The sequence below is a fragment of the Tiliqua scincoides genome, chromosome 10 (genome assembly GCF_035046505.1).
Source record: "Tiliqua scincoides isolate rTilSci1 chromosome 10, rTilSci1.hap2, whole genome shotgun sequence".
NCBI classification, from domain to species: domain Eukaryota; kingdom Metazoa; phylum Chordata; class Lepidosauria; order Squamata; family Scincidae; genus Tiliqua; species Tiliqua scincoides.
This window is the reverse complement of record NC_089830.1, coordinates 17,098,981-17,120,926: the sequence shown is the minus strand read 5'-3', so window position 1 is coordinate 17,120,926 and position 21,946 is coordinate 17,098,981. Positions and strand designations below refer to the sequence as shown.

The following is a 21,946-nucleotide window of genomic DNA, read 5'->3' as shown; positions in this document are numbered from 1 at the left end:
TGTACTAAAAGCATATAGATAAAATTACAAGTAAATGAGGGTTGAACAACAAGGCTAGTATGCCTACGAGGCTTGGGGTTTATATCTTCACCCAGATCCTCTGTAAGTAAAGACTGCACCATCTGTTGCCATATTTGTTTTCTACACACGTGTTCTCTGGCATGAAAATGCATGCTGGGTGTAAACAATTCAATCACTACTCATAAAATGGCCTCATATCTATATGCCTACAACTGCAGTTTATACATCTGTGTATTAACGAAAATTGGGGTGGCAGTGACATGTGGAAAGTATGAATAATCTATTCTGAACAAACATACCAAGAAATTCCACTTCAGATCATTTTAATAGGCAAGTGAAAAACTGCAGCTGGAAGTATCAGCCTTTACATTAATGAAGTGGAATGCCCACATGCAGACAACTTGAAGGCCTAAACAGAAATGAAGGCAAAGCAGAGACCCTGCAGAAAAATAAGTATTAGATCGCTGTGCCACCAACAAACCTTTGAGCTGCTAAACCCCAAATACCAGCTCTGCAAACAGATGCAATTTCCTCACACCACCAAAGATCATCTCTGGCAGCAGTGAACAGTATGCAGATGTTAGCCTTGGGCCCAGGGAAGACAGAGAAAAATGTTTTGGTGTTTGAATTACTCTGACAATGCCCTTGTAGCCCAAAAAATCTAGCACAGTGTCCAAAAGATTCTTTTAGATCCTAAAAGATATAGCACAGAGAGCCCTTTTTGTAAGCCAAAAGATCTAGCACACATAGATTTGGTGCCCAATTGCCACCAAATGGATTGGGGGTGTACTGGGAGCCCTGAGCAAAGGTGGCATCAGGGTTGGCCAGATTAGGCACTGGCCAAGGACCAATGCACTTTAGAGGTCCCACCATGGTGGTGCCTAATATATTATCCAGGTTCTATGCCTAATAAAGGTTTGTTGATATTATCTGGGGAAGCCAGGAAGGAAGCCACATTTTGCCCTAGACATCCTTAGGACCAGTGCTGTTGCCCAATTTCTGGACCCCCCCCCCAATTCTTTGTCAGCAATGGGAATGGTAGTTAGCCGCATTTATCCATCTGTAAAAAAAATGATGTGTGCTGGAGTGAAGAAGCTGGCACCAATGGATAAATGCCAAAGTGTACATATCCTAAGAGCCCAACTCCTGCCCTTCTAAACACCCTTCCTGCAGCAAAATGCCAGCCCTCTTTTAACCTCCAAAAAGGATCAGGGTGGAGTTAATACCCATGAAATTTCAAATTGTCTCACTTTGCAAGTAACTATTACAATTTGATTAAATTATATCAGGCAATTGCTCATAAGCAAATGACTACCAACAGAATGATCCTTGAATACATATCTTTTGAAACAGAAAGAGGGGCATGGAGGTAAAAAAAAACTATTATCCTTATGTAGGGAATCACTTTAAATCCATTCATAGCTGATCCTTCATGGTCTGTTTCTAACAGCTAGTTCAAAAGTATAGACAACGCTTTATTTACATGGGGGTTATATTCTCAGAAAAGGTCAAGTATACTGAAAATGCATAAATTGAAACTGCTTTTCCCATTGGAAATATTTGGTATGGGATAGGGCTGCGGTTTTCAAACTCTCAGGGAGTTTGAAGACCGCAGTAAGTCCTTGCAGGGAAGGGGAGGGAGGCAGCAGGGGCTAGGGGAAGGCAGCAACACTATCCAGGGGATGGGATCACATAGCTGCCTTCCCCCTGCCTCCCTCCCCTCCCCTGCAAGGACTTACTGCGGTCTTCAAACTCCCTTAGAGTTTGAAAACCGCAGCCCTAACCCATACCAATCCCATTTACATTTAGGGAGAGGGGGAGGCAAGGGGGGCTGCAGGGACTGGGATGTAACTCACCAGTCCCTGTAGCAGTCTTCCTAGGGTGTGGGGAGCCCTGCACAAGCATCTGCACAGTTTTGTGGAGGTGTAGCACGATTGCTCCACTTTCACTTTTGGAAGGCTGGGGAGCACCGCAGATGCTCGCACAGGGCTCCCCACAACCCAGGAAGGCTGCTGCAGGGACTGATGAGTGCATCCCAGTCCCTGCAGCCCCCCTTGGCTGCCTCCCCCCTGCCCCCACCCCTTAAGGGGGCAGAGGCCAGGGCTCTCAGCCTGAGGCGTTGCAACACCCCAGTTTGAATAGCTCTGGGTTATAGGAAAAGGAAAATTCATCCCGTTGATGACTGGGAATTACAGAGGGAGGCTACTGGGAGTGGGATCCTGAGGCTGCTGATGTAGATGGCTTGGCAGAGAAATGCAGAATTTAGGGGGAAGGGGAGGCAAGAAAGCTTGCATTAAACCCACCTGGAAAAATCAGAAGTATATTCCGGGGGAACGGAATTACTCAGAGCTGGGGACCAGAGACTCTTAGAAATCCAGGCATTCTCACTTTCTAAAAGTTTTGTTTAGTTGTTAACATGTGGAGGGAAATTTGGCTGGACCTTATTGACCTACCTCCCATGGTGAAAGTTGGCTCCAGTATATAGATTTGGATGGGATGGGTAGGGATTTGTGTTTTTCCTCATGCACAAGTTTAGAGTTTTCGGTATAACGGGAGCCAAACAACCACAGGATAAGAATCAATGAAAGGGGTGAATTTCCCCTCCAAAATTCCTTCTCTGACCCACACCATTAAAGAGCCATAAAAGCAGGGTGAACAGATACAATGGAGGACACAGTGTCTCTATCCTTAAACATTGTATAGAAGAGGGAATATTGGCAAGTGCAGCTTTTAACCCTTCCATGTTGAGCTGCAACTGCCAAAATTCCCTCTTCTATACAATGGTTAAAAGGTACAGGCATTGTGTCCTCCATTGTATCTGCTCACCCACATAAAAGTGAAGTGAAACTCCCCCATGCTCCCAGTCTCACTTGAACTAAACTTGTCCCAATATTGATTAGTTATTTCCAGCTACATACAGGCATTCATCTCAAGGAGCCATCTCATGCTTATCTATAGACTTGTTGCCTGCTATGATCCCAGTATGTTTGGTTGCTAAATGCAAATGAATTAAGGAGAGAGAGAGAGAGAGAGAGAGAGAGAGAGAGAGAGAGAGAGAGAGAGTGAGATTAACAGGAAGGAAACTGCTGTATGGAGAACTGGTTAGAGGCACTCTCAACAGCTGTTGGCCTATGAAGCCAAACAGATCTTAAGATAGTGAGCTTGGAAGGCAGAAACCTCAACAACTAGACCAAAATTTGCCACAGAACTCTTGCTCAATAACTGTGTTTTTCAAAATTGTTTTCCTGTTCAAAGATGTCAGATGTCCCTAGAAGGAGATGCTGTCCACGGTACTTATCTACAAAGAAAACCTAAACACTGGCAAATACAATACCATTCTGAATCAGAATAGCAAAGCTCTATCATCCCAGTTTTCTTTTAATGTTAGATAGCCTATATTTTTAAGTTTTCACTCTCTAAAGCAGAGCTTCTCCAACTGTGCACTGTGACACCCAGGGGTATTGTGACAGGTCCTCAGAGGCACTGTGGAATGTACGCCAGCCAAGCTGCTCGGCAGCACAGGTACATCACGACAGACCACAGTACAGAGCAGAGGCTCTGCTCCACAGACTGCACATCATTATGCTGTTTTGGGGGGGGGGGGGGCTCCTGCCTGTCCTGACCTGTTTAACACTGATTTTAGGGAACTTGGAAGTAAGTGCCAATGACATCACACTGCATGTCATCTGCACTTCCGGGTTCTATGACCGGCACCAGCAGAGGCAGGATGCTGTGTCGCTGGTAATTTCTGGAACCCCGCTCTAGTAGATAGCACAGCTCCCTCAGGTTTGCAGGTCATCTATTTCATTGGAAGCAGTTTACAGGTGTGCGCGTGTATCCACGTGGGTTCCATTCCGGAACCCCCTGCGGCCACTTGAATCAGGGGATATGTGGGACGCCTTCTCCCACCCACCAGAGGTGAGGGGAACTCTAAAAACGTCACTTCGACAGAACTTCCCCCACTTCCGGAGGGGACATGCATGGGGGGTCCCATGGACCCAATCCACAGTTAACTGAAACCGCAGATACGGTTTCCTGTCTTGGGTTGCAGATCTGCAGATACGGGATCTCCCCATACAGTACTTTGTATATAGAATGAGGCATTTTTTAGGAAAACTGTCATTTCCATATCACATTCTACCTGTTTTTAAAATTGTATTCTTCTTACCTTAGATGTTGCAGTATCCCATATGGCCAATCCAAAATAGTCTTCTTCTAGAAGATTGAGGTGATCACATACTTTCTTAAGAAGATCCTGCCCTTTGGCATGTTTCTGAACACAAACAGAAATGTGTGATACTATACAGTCTCTTTTGCCTCTTCTATACAACCATCTCTCAAAATGAGTGACTTCCATTCCTGTCCTGGGTTTTCACAACTCTTTAACTCTAGAACTAAATTCATTCTATGTGGGACCACCTTTGAAGTTTACTCAAAAACTACAGAAGGTACTTGTAAGAGATCTACCCAGAGTTGGGTTTTCTGAAGCATATTATACTGCTAAGTAACTGCACTGACTCCCAGTTAATTTCTGGGCACAATTCAAAGTGTGGCTCATCACCTTTGAAATCTAATATGAGTTAAGACAACAATATCTAAAAGGCCCATCTGCATTTGTATCTACCTGCCTGCCACAATCAATTGTTGAGGATTTTCTGTACCTTCCTCTTCTGAGATTCGTTTGGCAGGGACGCACAAAGGCCTACTACAGTGATCTCCAACCTTTTTTGTGCTATGGCCTTAATAAATGAAGTATGAGACTGGGGACCCAGTGTCAATCCCACCCCCTCCTGGGACCCTATCTGCTCACCCCAACCCCTTCACCGCCCATTCCCCACCCCCATTATACCCTCACAGCACTGTTCACTGTAGCCAAATATTCTTGTCAGCAGGAGCAGAAAAAGTTACCATGAAGTCAGGTACTAATGAAAACTACTTTTGCACAGTTCCTAACTGTTTAAATTGCTTTTGTGTTTTACTTCTATATTGATTTCAGTTGCCTTGAGCATTTCATCACAATTGGAAAGGGGACGAGTGTAAATAAATAAATAAATCTTCCTTCATAGGTATGGAATGCAGATTTAACCAAGAGAGATCTCCCTTGATTTGCTTGATAATATTTTAGTTAACACCAGGAAAGACTGTTTAGACCAGGGGTGTCAAACTCATTTCATATAGAGGGCCGAAGTTAGCATTCAGGACTCCAGCTGAGGGCTGGAAGTGATGTCAGTAAGCAGAAAGTGACATCATTAAGAAGTTAATGGCCAGAAATCAGACCCTGTTCTCATACAGAAACTCATTAACTGTAAATGACAGAAGAAAAAGTACAGGTCCAGCCTATTTATACACAAATTTATACACAGATTTGACTCAACACGAATGGCCCCTGCAAATGAGAAGGAATGTGCTGATCCCTGGAGAAGGGGAAAAATGCACCCTTTAAAATCATTTTAAAAAACTGAACAGTAACACTAACCTTGTTAATGAGAGAGTGAGAGAGGGCAGCTGGCTGACAATCCATCAATCCTTCTCTCTCCAGCGGGCCCCTCCCTTGCGCCTAAGCAAGTGAAAGAAAGGAGATCACTTTGCATTGGTGAAGGGAGGGTTGAGTGAACACCTTTGTAAGCCCTTGGAGGACAACTGATTGATGGATTGTCTTCTTAATGACTCTCATCTTACATCACAAACGTCATCAAGGCTGTTTTTAAATCACTGGAGCAAAGAAACTTGGTTTTTTAAATTGATTTGCTATAGTGTGTTTTTTGCCATCCACTTGAGTGCTTGAAACCCACACAAATGAGTCTCAACCTGTACACAAATCTTGATCATATTTCAAGATTTGGGAAAGCCCATTTTTCATGTGGGCTGCCATTTCAGCTGTGACACCTCAGCAGCTGAGAGCCTGAGGGTTGGATAAAAAGCTTCAGGGGGCCGCATCTGGCCTGCGGGCTTTATGTTTGACACCCCTGGTTTACACCACAGAGAAGTGGCCTCAAGACTAGCTCTGAGTAGGATGCCAAAGTTGCAAAGGAGGCTGAACAGGGAGCTCATACTGCTATGGAAAATATTTAGCAAATCCTTTCTATTTGAGGACAAAGATTTACAATAATTTGGCACCCCTGCCCTTCCCCACCACTGCACTTACCAAGAGAATACAATTGCAAGAACAGAGGGGACATTTATAAGGGAGTCTTGATAACCAAGATGATTCTACATGTTTCTTCTTGCTATGCTTTCACCCCCTTAATCGGTCTTAAAAAATGGAAGGAGGAAATTTCCAAGGAAAAATTAGCAAATACAATGCCCTCATATTGTTTTACAAGTACACCAACCCACCCACAAAACGGGCTTAGAAACCTCGAGTTTACTTCATAACATTAAGTTCTTCCCTGAAAATCAGCTCATATGTTTTTTGGGGTGAAGTGGAAAGCGTCAAAAGCCCTTTTTGCATGATATGGTGGAAAGTCAGATGTAACTTTGTGGTTCGGAATTAGTTCCACAAACCCAAAAAACAGGCAGGAGAATTATGGGCCATTTAAACCATCTACATTTTTCTGGATATTTGTACATGCAAGTTTGGTTAAAAGCCAAATTAGTTTCCCCTGAAGCCTCAAGCACATAAATCTACATAGAAACACTCATTGTGTCAAGCAAAGGCAAAAGGATTTTTCTCTCCTTTGTCCATAACTTGCTATGGCTTGACTTTCAATGCTCTAGTGCAGTGATTTTCAACCTTTTTTATCTTGCGGCACACTGGCAAGGCACTAAAATGGTCAAGGCACACCATCAGCTTTTTTGACAATTGACAAGGCACACTGTGCTGGCAATGGGGGCTCACATCCCCCAATGGTCCTATTGATAAATGACCCTCTCCCAAATTCCCGTGGCACACTTGGGGACCAGTGTGCCACAGCACAGTGGATGAAAATAGCTGCTCTAGCAATTTCCAAGTATCAAAAGGGTATGAAAAGCTGCTTTATACTATGAGAAATTGACCCACCTCTCTCAGGACTGCCTAGTCTGGTTATGAACAGCCATCAAGGGTTTTACCCTGAAATTCTTTAACCAAAGATGCTGTAGGCCATGAGGCTACATATAAGGTTAGCATGTACTCTATCACATCTCCATATGAAGAAGTGATTTCCAGTTGGTTCCATTTCTTTTGCAGAAGCTAAGCACAGTTCTATGCCAGCACATAGGAACAACAACATATACATGTAATAGTACTGTTGGATTAGCGAGTAGCAGACATCTTATGTTACAAAGTAGAACAAAGATGTACTGACCTATTGATACAGGAGAAGTTAAGGTAACTGTCTTGCTCAAGCAGCTATGGGAACTGAACCAGCACATATACACACACCCAGACTTAATCATAGTGTTCAGGGCAATAACAAATCTACAAAAGTCTCAGTGAGGGTTAGGTAACAGACTAATACAGTATTTTGGCTTGTTTTTCAAATACAGCATTAAAGATATTCATTCTACATTATTACTGAACCTACTATCATCTTATGAGAAATGAGAAGTTGTGCAGACTATACTTTCTATTGCTTACTTCAAATCTCTTCTTAAAACCCACCTATTACACAAAGTCTTTGGTTCTTACTCCACATGCTTTCCCAATTTCCTCTGCCTCCATCCTCTTCCCACCCTCTGTTGTATCAATACCTAGATCAGTGATTCCCAAAGTGGATGGTACTGCCCTTTGAGGACAGAGTGGTAGGAGGCAAGGGAGAGGCGCTGGAGGTGGTGGGATTATGGCCCCAAGCTGGGAGTGGCATTCCAAGTTTCTGCCTCTGCACAGTGCTGAAATTATTCCAGCAGGTAGTGAGGTTCTGTTTCGCATAGGTCACCACACAGTATAATTAGACAATTCTTCTCAGTAACAGTTCAATGCAACAATGCATAGCTGAAAGTGTGGAAGATACATTGTGCAGCATACTAAGGACAACAGTGTTCAGCATTACAGCTGAATGAGTTAACTTTGCCAGGCAATGAATCTTTGCTTCTAGCTTATATTCGCTTTATAAAAGACAACCGTTTGGTTCAAGAGTTGAAAAGGGAAGTCATTATTTCGTGTTGCTGAGCAGTTTATTCAAAGGCAAGGAAATTCAGCTTACTAAAATGCTTGTGCAACTGACAGAGCACCAATGACTGGGCACTACCATAGGTATTCTACATATTGGAAAAAAGCAGTGCCAATTTCTTGACCATTCACTGTGTTATTCATCAACAATATCTGGTTGCAGAAAACCCTAAGTGATCATCCTTACAAACTGTCATTATTTCAATTAATAAAATTAAAGCCCATGCTCTCAATGATCAATTATTCTAAGAGCTCTGTGTTGAGAATAATTACCTTACAAATTTACACCCTGCTTTATGTCCCTCACAGGCATTCAAGGAAGCAAAGGAAAATAAAGATTTTGAAAACTGCTGCTTCATACTGACATTCGTTGGCTATCAAAAGGCAACTGTGTGAGGCACTTTAATGACCACAACAAAACTGTTATGCAGTTTTTTTGAAGACACAAATGCTTTGTTCAGTGATGAACTTGAAGAGATCAGGCACAACACTGTTTATAAGAATTATTAGCAAAGTTCAATAAAATGAATTTGCAGTTGCAAGGAAATGAGGTCAATCGTATAAAAGCCAAATCTGTCAGCTCTGCATTGATTTCAAAGCTTATACAAGTGCATAAATGGCTATTATGAATAATGCTTTTAAGGGGCATTGGGGATGTGTTTATGGGACCAAGGGGGCAGTAGCCCAAAAAAGTCTGGGGACCACTTATCTAGACTGCAAGCCCTTCAGGGCAGAGATTTGTCCTTTTACTGTATGTACAGCACCAACTATGCTCACCAATACAAACAAAATATAAGCAACACAATGAGTTTTAAAATATGATTAATAGTTTATCCTCATTTATCAAATCCCTTATTTGTTCAAATCTACCTAAATTGTAAGCACTCAGGAGGAAGAGTTTGCATTTATGATGAAATCAATATTATACAACTTGAGACCATCCCAAGATCAGACAGGCTAAAAAAAAATACTGCTGCTATTGCAGGTTTCCAGAACTGCTATAAGCAACAGATATTAAAAAATGGTTATTTGTGTTCCTTAAAAAGTATCTGTAAATTCTTCCACTATTAATCAAACTACTCATTTAATGAGTTTTTTAAATTAGAGTTGTAATAGAAGCCTAAAAAAAATCAAATTTGAATTCACTGTTATGTTAAAAACATTAGTTTATTCTCTTCTCTTTTTAGATCACATTCTGTTACTATAAGACTCCCTGCCATTTCAGTAAGATCCATAATGGGGAGCAGGAAAGAGGTGACAGAATCAATGTCAAGCAGGGATAGTAACAGGCTACAGTAACTTTCAACAGTTTGAAATAAGAAGACAGAGACCACAGCATGGTTCTGCCTTGTGCTCAGTCTATCTACAGGGTTAAATGTATCCAGTGGGACAAGGGAGGACAATGAAAGCAGTTCCTGCTATCCCCAATTATTACCTGTCCCAGTTGCTGGACTAGTTTGTAGCAAAAATTACGAACTCAGGGTAGCCTCTTGGGGTGGGGGCTTGCAGAATGTTCCAACCAGTCCTTTCCACCATAGACTGAGGTCCTACCCAAAGTTTGACTGTCATTTATGACTAGATAAACAAAAAACCAGGAATTGTTTTAAGGAAGGTGCAAAACTAGGCCACCAAGGCTAATCAGGTGTTCATGGCCACATTAATCAACAGCCAACTTTTATCCACAACCTGACTTTGAAGTAAGTAGCAAAACAGAAAACATATGCAGCCATACTGGGGTCTTCTCAAGAGGCATCATACTTTTTGAAACTAAGGGATAACTAGGAGGAATGGTCTACTTTCCCTAACAATATCCTAACCGAACACACTTCCTCCCTCATGCTATGCATAACAGCCCCTCCCATCCTGTCCCCTCCTTAAGGATGGGAACTAGTCTTGGCAAAAAGGATCAGGAACTTTATATGTCTTCCCAAATAAACACTTACATCCAGAGAACATTCAAAGATGGTATCATCCAGCAAAGTAACCTTGCAGTGCATGCTGTTTCTGGGTCTTCTTGCTGTTTTCTGAACACCTTTTATTTCTTTGTCCGCTTTCACCTTGGTGTTTTCCTTTTTTTCGTCTGTATGAAAATGCTCCACCTGCTCTCCTCCTTCCGTAATCTCAAGATCTCTGTTCTCTAGATCTCGATCTGGATCCTGATCTTCTCTCCTATCTTCTTGAGCAGGCTAAAACCACAGAGCAACAGCATTTTTTAAACAATACAGTGAACAGCATTTGCTCTGGATTACTAAATTTAAAAAAGCATTTCTAGTTCAACATTTGTCTGTGGTAAAGTAAGCCTTGCGTAAACCTTTGGGACACACAAGCATATAAACTGAATAAATTAAAGTAGGGTTAAGAAGACAAATATTTCCAATTAACTACCTATCATGTGACAAACATTTAATGAGACAAGAACACATTTGCAGAACGGTGGTCCAATTTTTAATTATATCACAGTTGCAACTGGCAGCAAGGGCAAGAATGAGAGTGCATTTCACCCAGCCACCCACCACTTTATCTGGAAGCACATACTCCCCACCCTACACCATCACATTTAAAAATCAACTTTTCATTCTTATCGATTTCACGAGTGTTTAATTTCACCTGAAACATTTGCAACTGTTTGTGTTATTCCTGGACTTCCAGGATAACAACCAAGAAGAACTGTAATCTCTTGACTTAATTTGTATATGACTGCTAGCTATAAATAATATTTGACTACACCAGTATTTCCCAAATTGTAGGTCATGTCCTGATTGTTGGTAGGTCATGAAATCTAAACTGACAAGCTGAAAAGCAACTAGGAAAATGTATTGAGCTCTACAGAAAGTGAGAAGTTGCACACATGCATTTACTCATGAGTATGCAAACATGCCTCAGCCCATTTTGAAGGGCAGGCCAACAAGAATGCAATGCCACCAGAATGGTCCCAATCCAATGAACACAGGTCCCAAAGAACACTCCAGAAGGAAGTCCCCCACTCCAAGCTGACAAGAAAAATGTACTAAGCCCTATAGAAACTGAAACAGAGCAGCATGTGTGTGTTTACTTGTGGACAGGTAAACATGCCTAAACTCCTATCAAAGCTCAGGTGAAGGGGAACACAAAGCCACCAGAAAGATCCTGATCTGATGAACATGGAGTTCAACAAATGCTCCAGAAGGCAACTCCCCCACCACAGAAAAAAGGATAAAAACAGAAGATTGAGCAGCTGATAAGGTAAAATTTGTTTTTAGGTCTGACAAAACCAAGTGCACCCTGAGCATATCTTTTAAATGTGCGTCCCAGTGCTAAAATGTTTGGGAATCACTGGATTACACCATTTCAAAATTTAATTCATCATTTCAAAATTGTTAACTAATTTGGGTACTATAAATAGCACAAGCCTCTTCACTTGTTATAGTAAGTGCTTAAAGTGCTTATTGTATTGTAAGCTGCCTTGAGTGCCTCCCCTTTTTGGGGGGGGGGGAAATGGGGCAGGCATTGATTAAAATAATGTTTTAAATATTTGACTGATCAGGAGGCAGTATTTTTTTTTTAACTAATGGTCAGCCTAACCAGTTAGGAAGTCCTAACCAACAGGAAGGCTGAAAGCCTATTTATATTTACTTGGAAGCACACTCCATTGACATTAAAGGCACTTATTTCTGAATAATCAAGCTACACAGTTAAGAGTCTTGAACATCTCTAAACCAATATTCACACAGACAAAACTATAGCTTGTGTCATATTCACCTGTGTTTCTGCACTGCTGAGTGAGTGGAGATCTAAAGATGGGTCAGTTCTGAGCTCAGGTTCAGGGGCTGCTATTGGAGCTTTCAGCAAAATCTCTTCACCAAGATCCACTCCTATATCTGTGTCTTTTTGCCCTCCATCGTTTTCCTTTGTTTCTGCCTCGTTGCCTTCTTCCTCAGAGACCTGAGATTTGGGTCTCTTGAGGAATGATGAAAACAGGCGTGACAGGCCCCGATTTTCAGAACTGCGCTCTTTGTTCTTGCTGTGGTCCTCTCGTGTGGGTGTGTCACCATTGGATGCTTTCAGTTTCTTCTTTGATTGATTATCCCCCTCAGGTGTTTTCTCCAAAGTAGCTTCTTGTGTTCCTGTTTCAGGAGTTACCTCCTCCTCCTTTGGCTGATCCTGCTTAGGAGTTTCAGCCTCTGCCACTAAACTCTTTTCAGTTGTCATGATGTTTCTGGTGAAACAAATTTGCAAGAAAAAATGTTATACAAGCACAGAACCCCTTACATAACAGTCAAAAATGATACAAAACTTCATTTCCTCTCAGATACTCTCTACAGACAACCAAGCTTTATGGAAAGAGGAATTTTTAACTGGAAGATGATTACCAGCCCAATCCTAACCCAAGCTGAACTGGCAGACCAGTTAGCCTCTGCTGTATCCAGTGCAAGGTTGGGGCTGGCTGTGTGACAAACTGGGGCAAGGGAAATCAATTTCCCTTAACCCAGGTAGCGCAGTTGTGGCCCAAAATGAGCTACTTGGATCTGCACCACCTAAAGAGGTGGCACAGATTCTAGCAGCCTAGAGGTAGGTTGGGCCTCCAGAGGGGGTGATTAGGATTCAGCCTAAGTGCTGGATCCCAGCTCCACCTCCCTTCTGGGCTCACCCTGGTCATGGCCCCACTCCCCCATCCCCCTGTCCTAGAATGTCCCAGTTCTGCCCTTCCTAGACTCCCATGCCTGGGGCCCACCACCAGCACGAATCTACCTATCCCAGTGCTTGCTCCGACGCAGGGGGGCTGGTATGCGTCCTTGTGCTGGTCTCTCCGACTCATCACTGACATATCATATGGCATGTTTGCAACACTCCTCACTCGGCGCAAGTGACTTGCGCTAGCCGATAGAGCGCTTGGGATTGCGCTCTAACTGTACAGTACAGATGTTTCTTGCAATTGTTCTGTTCCTGCCAAAACTCAAACGGAGAACTGCTCTGAGAACTCGCAAAATATGCACAAGAACATTAACACACCCTCCCTATAACTTTGGGCTATACTGTAATGTATTGCTCCTAAAAGCAGAACACATGTAATAGTCTGAACTCTAAAAACCATAAGGCAAACAAAAATAAGATGAACGCCCCTCAATTGTGCTGTCAGACCCAGTTTGGATGGCTCAGCAAACAAACCCACAAAGAAAGGAACCATGCAGAGAAGAAACTGACCAAGTGAAAAAAGATCTGAGCTCAGGTCTCAAAGTCAAGCACAATCTACAGAAGAATTGTCTATGATGGTGTTTCCTGAGGTTAAGCCAGTTCTGCCCAACACTGAATATATGCAACAGGGATCAGATCTGTACACCTGTAGGCTGGGCAGAAATGTGTTAAGTAAAAAACACTTTGACATCTATGCTTTTAGTCTGTCATGCTGAATTACTACGAAATAATGAGTTGTGCAAGAGTTTGTATGAGGCTATACTCACATTTTAAGGGGAATAAAATCTTTCAGGTTTCTCACCTGAATGTTTCCTGCTAAGAGGACACTAGTTCATCTACTCAGTAGTACATATAGCATGACTGTAGAGAAAGGTAAGTGTTGCATGTAAATTATAATGCTTATCATTTAGACAGAGCAGTTCAACTTCCTGTGAATTCAGAAACCTTATCTTAGTCATCCTTACAACAGTCCGGTAACAGCACCATTATCTCCATATTGTAAATGGAGAACTGAGAATATAGTGGCTTGCCTAAGGTCATCTCGTAAGTTCATGGCTGTCATAAGATTTTAAGCAGAAACTTCTTGGGCAGCCACAATTATATTGGCTCTCTATTTGGAGTACAAGATTATACTCCCATGGAGAGAATGGAACCAGTCATTAGGACCGCCTCAAATGCATCTTTAAGGTTGCAATCCTATCCATTTACTTAGGAGTAAGCCCCACTGACCATATTAGGACTTACTTCTGCATAGACATACATAAGATTGGGCTGTACTTCTACCTACATGGGGCAAAACTGCATAAAACATGTATGGTTCCAGTTTTAACCATAAAGCAAAATCACTCATTTAAAGCATGTCTCACTGGCTACTTAAGGAACATATCTGACAGTCAAACCAAGCATGTGTTTTTTAAGTTAAAGTTAAATGGTTGGAGCACCAGTCACCTCATCATGGTTCCAATCTGGACTGAGGGCCCAAAGCTGCTGTTTATCAAGGAAAAAAGCTCCCATTGGCACCAATGAGGCTTTTTTTTTTTCATGGCAAATAGCAGCTGTGAATTAAAGCCCACATCTGTTCTCCTGATTTATGGGGGTCTAATTCAATTATTAAACCGTAAACAAACAAGAAGTTGCTTAAAGACAGTAGAAATCATTAAAGAAGTTCAGGACATCTCCATTGACACAGCTAATACTCCCTCATCATTTAGGTGTATGTTATCCCAGCTTCACCCCAGCACTGTCTGTTCTAGTGGCTGTCTGCTGGTATTCATTTGCATCTTTTTAGATTGTGAGCCCTTTTGGGACAGGGAGCCATTTAGTTATTTGATTTTTCTCTGTAAACCGCTTTGTGAACTTTTAGTTGAAAAGCGGTATATAAATACTGTTAATAATAATAATAATAATAATCATCACAGCCAAAGGGCACCAGCCTACCCGCCTTAGCAAGGATGGCGTCTGAGATTATGGATACTTGAAAGTAATGCACAGCTTGATGTCGCGATATGACTCCTGTGAAGACTCCTGTGAAGATTTGACATTTCTCTCTAAATTGAGGAGTGAATTTCAATAGCAATTTCCTGCAACTAGACCACCACCATTTCAACTTATAAGAGAAGCCATTTTCAAATACTGTACACTGGGAACTTTCTTTGGCTATCAAGTTGCTTTTTAAATTAGTTGTTATAAACTTAAAATTTTACTTGTACACCCCTGCAAGGTAAGACTTGGAAAGGATACATAAAACTACACCATTACTAAGAACCTATATATTTTCTTTACACATAATGCTATAAGAACTGACAAAAAGTTCTTGGATACTATACCACCTCAAATTAGCCATTCTTCTGATAAATATTGTCTGCATACTTCTGATAAACATCTGCAGCACTGTCCTGGATTACGCCCTACTCAGTCAGTGTTTACTTATTCAGAAACGAGGGATAGGTCATGAACAATATTTAGGGCTGATTGCCAAGCAATCTGCTTTGTTACTGGTTGCCACCAAGTTCACTTGGGAAAGCACAAACAAAAACATCATGCTTTGCAAGCCTTTCCAAACCAGTATCCTTTGAAGGCTTCGAAGTAGAGAATGAGGGATTGGTTTACTTGCAACTATAGCCCTGCTTGTTATTTCAACAAAGTAAACCAGACACTGGGAGTAGGAAAGAGACTTCCCATTTTAAAAATATGGATGTAAGACAACAAAGTCTGTTTGCAAGACTGTTTATACTGGACTGGTGTATCGCAGGATATGCACCTTTGAAAGCAACCCACAGGAGGGGCTTGATTAGATGAATGTATGTCTCCATGTCCTTCCTCTGTCTTCCTGGAAATTACATTACAACAAAGCCTTAGGCCATCCCCCCCTTTTAAAAAAGTGGAGGGGAATAGAGGATACAGGAAGACAAATCTATAAGCAGGTTCTTTTCTGATACAGCCCTTCATTCATGGTATTCTTACTGATTCAGATCTCCTGAATTTGATAATAAAATGTTTGCTGCACTTGAAAAAAGAATGAAGTATCTTCTTTTCAGGTGGGAAAACTGAAGAGGGAGTCTATATGAAACAGACCACAAACACTTTAAAAAAAAATTAAGAAATTTAAAATATTAAGTAAATATTATGTTTATATCACCTTGCAAAACAGTGAAACATTGATTGATATTACTGGTAAACAGGTTTACTTAGAATTCTTTTAAATTGCCTTACACTGGATTGTATCCTATTGTCTCTTTCCTTCTGCCAAATACTCTGCAAGGTCTTATTTTGCAGGAGAAAGAAAACCTTAGGATATAAGCTAATCTAGTGAGTTAATAACATGACTACTATAAACAAACATCGACAAAAAGGAAACAAAATCATACTTATCAAATTTCAGTCTACTTCTGCAATTCAGCAGTATGAATTGAAGATGTGAGGAAATGCAAAACATAATGTTATAATGGGGAACTGATACTGTATTGCAGGCATGTCCAACAGGTAGATCGCGATCTACCTGTAGATCGCGGAGGTGTCAGAGGTAGATCACCAGCCCCACTTGGCTCCATCTCTCCAGCAGCTTGCCCCATCGCTAGGAGAGAGCTCTTGCCGGCAGGTCGCCTGCCGAGGGCTTGCCGCTGCTGCTGATACTTTGCCCGTCTTTTTTCCCTGCCTGCGGGAATCTTGCCTGTGGGTGTATTGGGTGCACTTGTTGTTTTCGTGCCAAAAGTTTGTGGGTACCCCAGGGGACCCCCGCCCTTGCCCCGCAATGAGACGCCACAGGCCTGGCATCATACCTGGTCTCCTGCCTCTCAGAATCACCCATTCCTGCCCCCGCCCCAACACCCCTTAGAAGTGTGTTATATACCGGGCAATATCCATTCGCCCGGGTTTTAACTGAATACGCTTACCGAATTAGTTGTGTCGTGTGCTGGTTGTTGGTCGCTTTATAGTTTGCTTTCATGAAACATTTTCAGGCAGACACAACAAAGTGTCAAGAATTTGGTGATTTTGGCAGGCTTTTCCAATTTTGTTCTAACTTGCTTATGCCTTGCTTTTGAATTGGTTCAAACCATTTTATTTTGCCTAGCCTTTGCATTGATTCTACACTGTGTGCATAATTTATTAAATCATGAGTGGTGGTATTTGAACTTGTTTGGCAGTATTTGATTTTATCTGGTTTGCTGGACAGGTGTTTTGAGTTTTTTTGATGATTGTTTGGTGGTATTTGATTATTGGTGCCAGTATGATGAGTTCTTATTTTTACTTTTAGAACTGCATGTGTGGTTTTGGCATCTCCAATCCTTGTATTGCACATCAACCAGAGGTCTTCAGTTCCTGTTGATCTTTAATACTTTGGGACAGTGACAGTTTTGGACCAGACTCAGCCACTGTTTATACCAACTTAGCAGATTTGGCCTTCTTACATCCAGCCAACCCAGTATAATGAAGATGAGTGTTCCGAAGAAGAGCAAAACCTACCACTTTCATGATGAATGGGAAATGGACTACTTCTTCATCATGGTGAAAGACAAGAGTTGTTGTCTAATTTGTAATGCCCCAGTATCCTTGCCCAAAAAGGGGAATCTGGAACGTCATTATAAGGCTCTGCAGAGCAATAAGTTTGATGCTGATTTTCCACCCAAAATTGAAATTCTGAAGCTCAAAGAACTTAAAATTGGCTACTCAGCAACAGCTGATGGCGAAGCAAAGGTCACATTCGGTCAATGCAACCATAGCATCCTTCAAGGTCAGCAACCTGATTGCAAAGAAATGCAAACCTTTCACTGAAGGGGAATTTGTAAAAGATTGTTTTCTTGAAGCAGCTGACAATCTTTTTGAAGGATTTAAAAATAAGAAAGAGATCATAACTGCTATTCAAGATGTACAACTGTCAAGAAACACCGTTGTGCGGCAAATAGAAAAGATGTGTGGAGACACAACTGAACAATTGTTGGAGGATGTTTCAAATTGTGTTGCTTTCACACTCCAACTGGATGAATCTACAGACATAAGAGACATAGCCCAGTTACTAGCCTTTATCGGGATGGTTTTTGAAGACTTCAGTGTTAAAGAAGAACTACTTGGAATGATTTCTTTAAAAGGGAGAACTACCGGTCAGGAAATATTCAGTTCTTTCCATTCTTTTGTGACAAAGTGTAATCTTCCATTGCATAGACTTGTTTCCATCACTACTGATGGAGCAAGAGCAATGACAGGTGAGGTTAACGGTTTCATAGCCCTCTGTAGACAGCATGACAACTTCCCAGATTTCCTTTCTTACCACTGCATCATTCACCAGCAAGTTTTGGCAAGCAAGAGACTCAATACAAAGACTGTCATGGACATCACTTTCAAAATTGTAAATTCAGTTAGTGGAAGATCACTTCAAAGACAGCTTTTCAATCTTACTCTTGATGAAGGAGCAGTGGAAATCATTTTGCACACAGATGTAAGGTGGCTAAGTAGGCACAAATTTCTGTAAAGATTTTGTGATTTGCTGAATGAAATAAGTTATTTGAAGGAGAGGGTAGATGAGCAAGCAGAGTTGGAAGATGAGGAGTAGTCACGTGATCTGGCATTTCTCGCTGACTTGACAGGCGAACTAAGTGATATGAACCTTGAACTACAAGGTAAAAACAAATGCATCGGCAAGATGATGAGTACAGTTTCATCCTACAAGAGCAAATTTGAGCTAATGATGACTGACCTTGCAAACACTTTTGATCATTTTCCTAATACGTAGGACCATCTGGGACAATATCAAAATTTTGTTTTTCAGAACGAGAAGTATGTGACAGAAATCTGTTCTGTTATCCAGGAATTCGAAAATAGATTCTGTGACTTCCAAAAAATTGGAACAGTTGTGGAATGTCATACCCATTCAAAGTAGATGTGGACATTAAAGAAACTGCAGCTGCTATCAGTAAAAATTACTCATTGAACAAGCCACCTCTTGAAAACGAAATATTAACCCTTAAAAATGACATTTTTCTCAAGACCCATGCTGAGCAAGAAGCTCAGCTTTGGAAGCTAGCGCCTAGAGACAAATTTCCCAGCTTGAGAAGATGCAGTGAAGCTGTACGCTCCTGTTTCGGTTCAACTTGTTTGTGTGAATCTGCGTTTTCCCACCTGAAAATGACAAAGAGTACACAACGTTCCAACATGACAGATGGACATCTCCAGGATTCCCCGAGACTGGTCCTGACACAATATTCACCCAACTTCATAAAGCTGGTGGATGAAATGCAGGCTCAGACGTCTCACTAATGAGCAAGAGCAAAATATTAAAGATTGTGCAAGATCAGCCTGGATCAATACTCGACCTAAATTTAACACAAATTACTCAATAAAAGTTAAAGAAAGTTATTAACAAGCAGTCAAAAATAAACCAGCTCTTTTCCCTGTTTATACAACTTCCTTGATTGGTCTTACAGTGGTAGTTTTTACTCAGCACAGGCTACTAGGCAAAGGACCACTGAGAAGCAACCTTGTTTTTACAGTGCAAGAATTCAGGTCTATCAAATTAAGTTATCAATCAATTTCCAGCAATGAAGGGCAACTAAACTGCAGAACAAATTTCTTGGGATGTTAATTGTTTATCTGCAGGCAAAGCTTGGCACTTTCAAGTCTCAGCAATTTCAACAAAAAGCATTAAGCATGTGTATAACTCTGCTTCATCTATGGAACATACTGAAACAGCAGCTTCATACAAAAATGCCAACCTGATTAGATGTATTAGACTTGGGATTCGCATTCAAACACCTGTTCAGTCTCTAGAGACTAACTCACTGGTGAATCTTAAATCACTCTCTCACAGCTTAAGTTTCTCATCTGTAACCTAGTAGGGTATGTGACAACGCTGATGGAAGATTTAACCTGTAAAGTGCTCAATGTGTTCAATGAGACTTACTCCCAGGAAAGTGAAGTTAGGATTGCAGCCTTCATGAGTTTTCTCTCCAACCAGATGAGACAGTAGAATTATTTTCATTTAATAAAAAAATATAAAGGTAAGAAAACATGGGGAAATTTATTTCCATATTAGAATCACTGTCCAATCTAGTTTTCTGAGTTTCCCATCTCAAATAACACAGTAGCTGCAAGCCATGAACATAACAGTTCTTTAGGGAATGTTTAAAACCACATTTTCTCAAATGATGTGGAGTTCATATTTACCCCCATACTGTGTTTGAAACTATTTAAAATATCCAATTTGGAAGTACAGGTTGGGCACCCTTTAGCTAGAATTCTGAAATATGGAGTATTCCAAAATATGAAACTTTTTTTTGAGAGCCAACATTACTTTCTTTAAACTTTTTTGCCCAAAGTAATAAAATCAAACTGCAAAAAAAATCTTATTTCATGCATAAATTAAAAATATTGTATAAAATTACCTTTAATCTATGTGTATAAGGAGCACACAAAATATAAATGGATTTTGAGGTAAGATTTGGCCCCAGTTCCCAAGATTTCTCATTATGTATATGCAAGTGTTCCAAAATATGGAAAATGTTTGAATTATGAAGCATTTTCAAGTCATTATCTAAAGCAATATACTTGAACTGAAAAGCTTTATTACAGAAAAGTAGAATTTTTGGTGCAAATGCTTAAGCTCATTTTTACTTCACTTCCTCCCAGTTAATTAACAAATACTTTAATAATAGAATCATATCAGTGATGGCCAATTTTACATTTGTACTACAGAAGGAATGTTTAAAGCCATGTCCAATTTATATTGTTCCACGTATCTAACAGAAAGAAAATGAAAGCAGTTTGTCAATGAATCAGCCAACATGAAACTTCAGTTCTAATTGAGCGGGAAAATCTCACTATTCCACCTGCCTTATATCAGATAATATTCTCATTTTAAATGAGAATATCATGTTTATTAAATGGTATTAATTTCTTTTAAAGTCTGTTTTACATGCTTCATTTAAACAGCTTTAAAGCAGTAGTATTCATTTCGCTCCCATTCTATTCCTCATTAAACTTTTTTTCTTCAAAAGACCTCCACATCACAGAACCCTGAAGTACAAAAGCTATAGTCTGTTTCTCCAATTAAGGGACTATACTTTTTTCTCTCAAGAAGTAAAACACAGCTACCCTGGTTATTCAGAACCATGAATACCGACTATGCGTAACTCTCTTAATTACATCAACAGAATTGCAATAAATGTGTTCGTAAGTTCATTTACACTCCAAACGTTACTGAAAATTTTTACAGTTCAGTATATTTGTCGGTCACAGAAGAACAAACCACTTAAATGACCTAGTGTTTTGTAAATTTCTGAAAGTTTACATATGCTGGTTTGTACTTCAAAATCTCTCTCTTATACAGCCCCTTTAACATACAGATCAAACTTCACCACAATTTTTGCAAAAATTATTTTGGAGTAAGAATTGGACAACACCCACAGTAAATTCATCTGTTTGAACATGAATAGAGAGTGTGCACTCACCATATAAAAAGTGTGCTAGACTTGAAAGTAGCCATCTCTCACTAACTGATCAAGGTGTGAGTGACTGCTGTACTTGATTATACCTGTCTGTGATCTGACAGATACTTGTTTTGAATTTTTTTTAGTATTAACACACAAGACATGGAAAGCAGAACAGACTGCATTGTAAAATAATTTCTGATTAGAACCTGACTAATAGTCATGGCATTACTGGTTGAGACAAAAATATTTTGTCCCTACATTACATTTATTCAGTTATCCGAAGTCCTACTGATACCTGTGGTGGACTATGTAAACAACTTTATTATTCCCAGCTCTTATGACTGATACAATTATGCTGGCTCCTTCTATCTGCTACCTGTGGAAATACTGTACAGTGAATGGCAGGGTGCTTGTTCTCATCTGTGACTTAAACTACTACATCTACTTTATGACCCAGTGTAATAGAAGATCATTCTGCCACTGAGGCTGAGTACCAAATTATATCTACGAGTATCTCCTCTGTAACAAGGATAGGCAAACAGAAAATTTATAGATACCGTACAGCAGAATATTGAATAGATAAGTTGAACAGTTGAATAGATAAGTGTAAAGACATCGTTTCGTAGAGTTAGTCGTTTTTATCTTAGAGTCCAAACTCTAAGTTTATAGTAATACTCTGCCTTGTGGTGTTATTAAAAAAAAATCTAGCTTCTCATGGCAGATCTTTAAGAAAGATCTCTTT

General features: G+C 40.6%; 1 protein-coding gene across 26 annotated transcripts in view; it reads right to left on the bottom strand.

The window, feature by feature from the left end:
- EPB41 (erythrocyte membrane protein band 4.1) overlaps positions 1-21,946 on the bottom strand; it is a 164,044-nt gene that overhangs the window by 71,600 nt on the left and 70,498 nt on the right. For 24 of the 26 annotated variants that reach the window (XM_066638520.1, XM_066638526.1, XM_066638522.1 and 21 more), the window contains exons 1-4: positions 18,896-18,951; positions 11,849-12,305; positions 10,054-10,296; positions 4,190-4,294 (exon numbers count right to left, since the gene is read on the bottom strand). In XM_066638520.1, coding sequence (XP_066494617.1) covers positions 4,190-4,294; positions 10,054-10,296; positions 11,849-12,305; positions 18,896-18,930 — 840 coding nt within the window. In that variant the 5' untranslated portion in view covers positions 18,931-18,951. Of the gene's footprint in view, positions 1-4,189; positions 4,295-10,053; positions 10,297-11,848; positions 12,306-18,895; positions 18,952-21,946 lie in introns of those variants that run through there. The other 2 variants (XM_066638544.1, XM_066638524.1) reach the window with 2 other exon arrangements.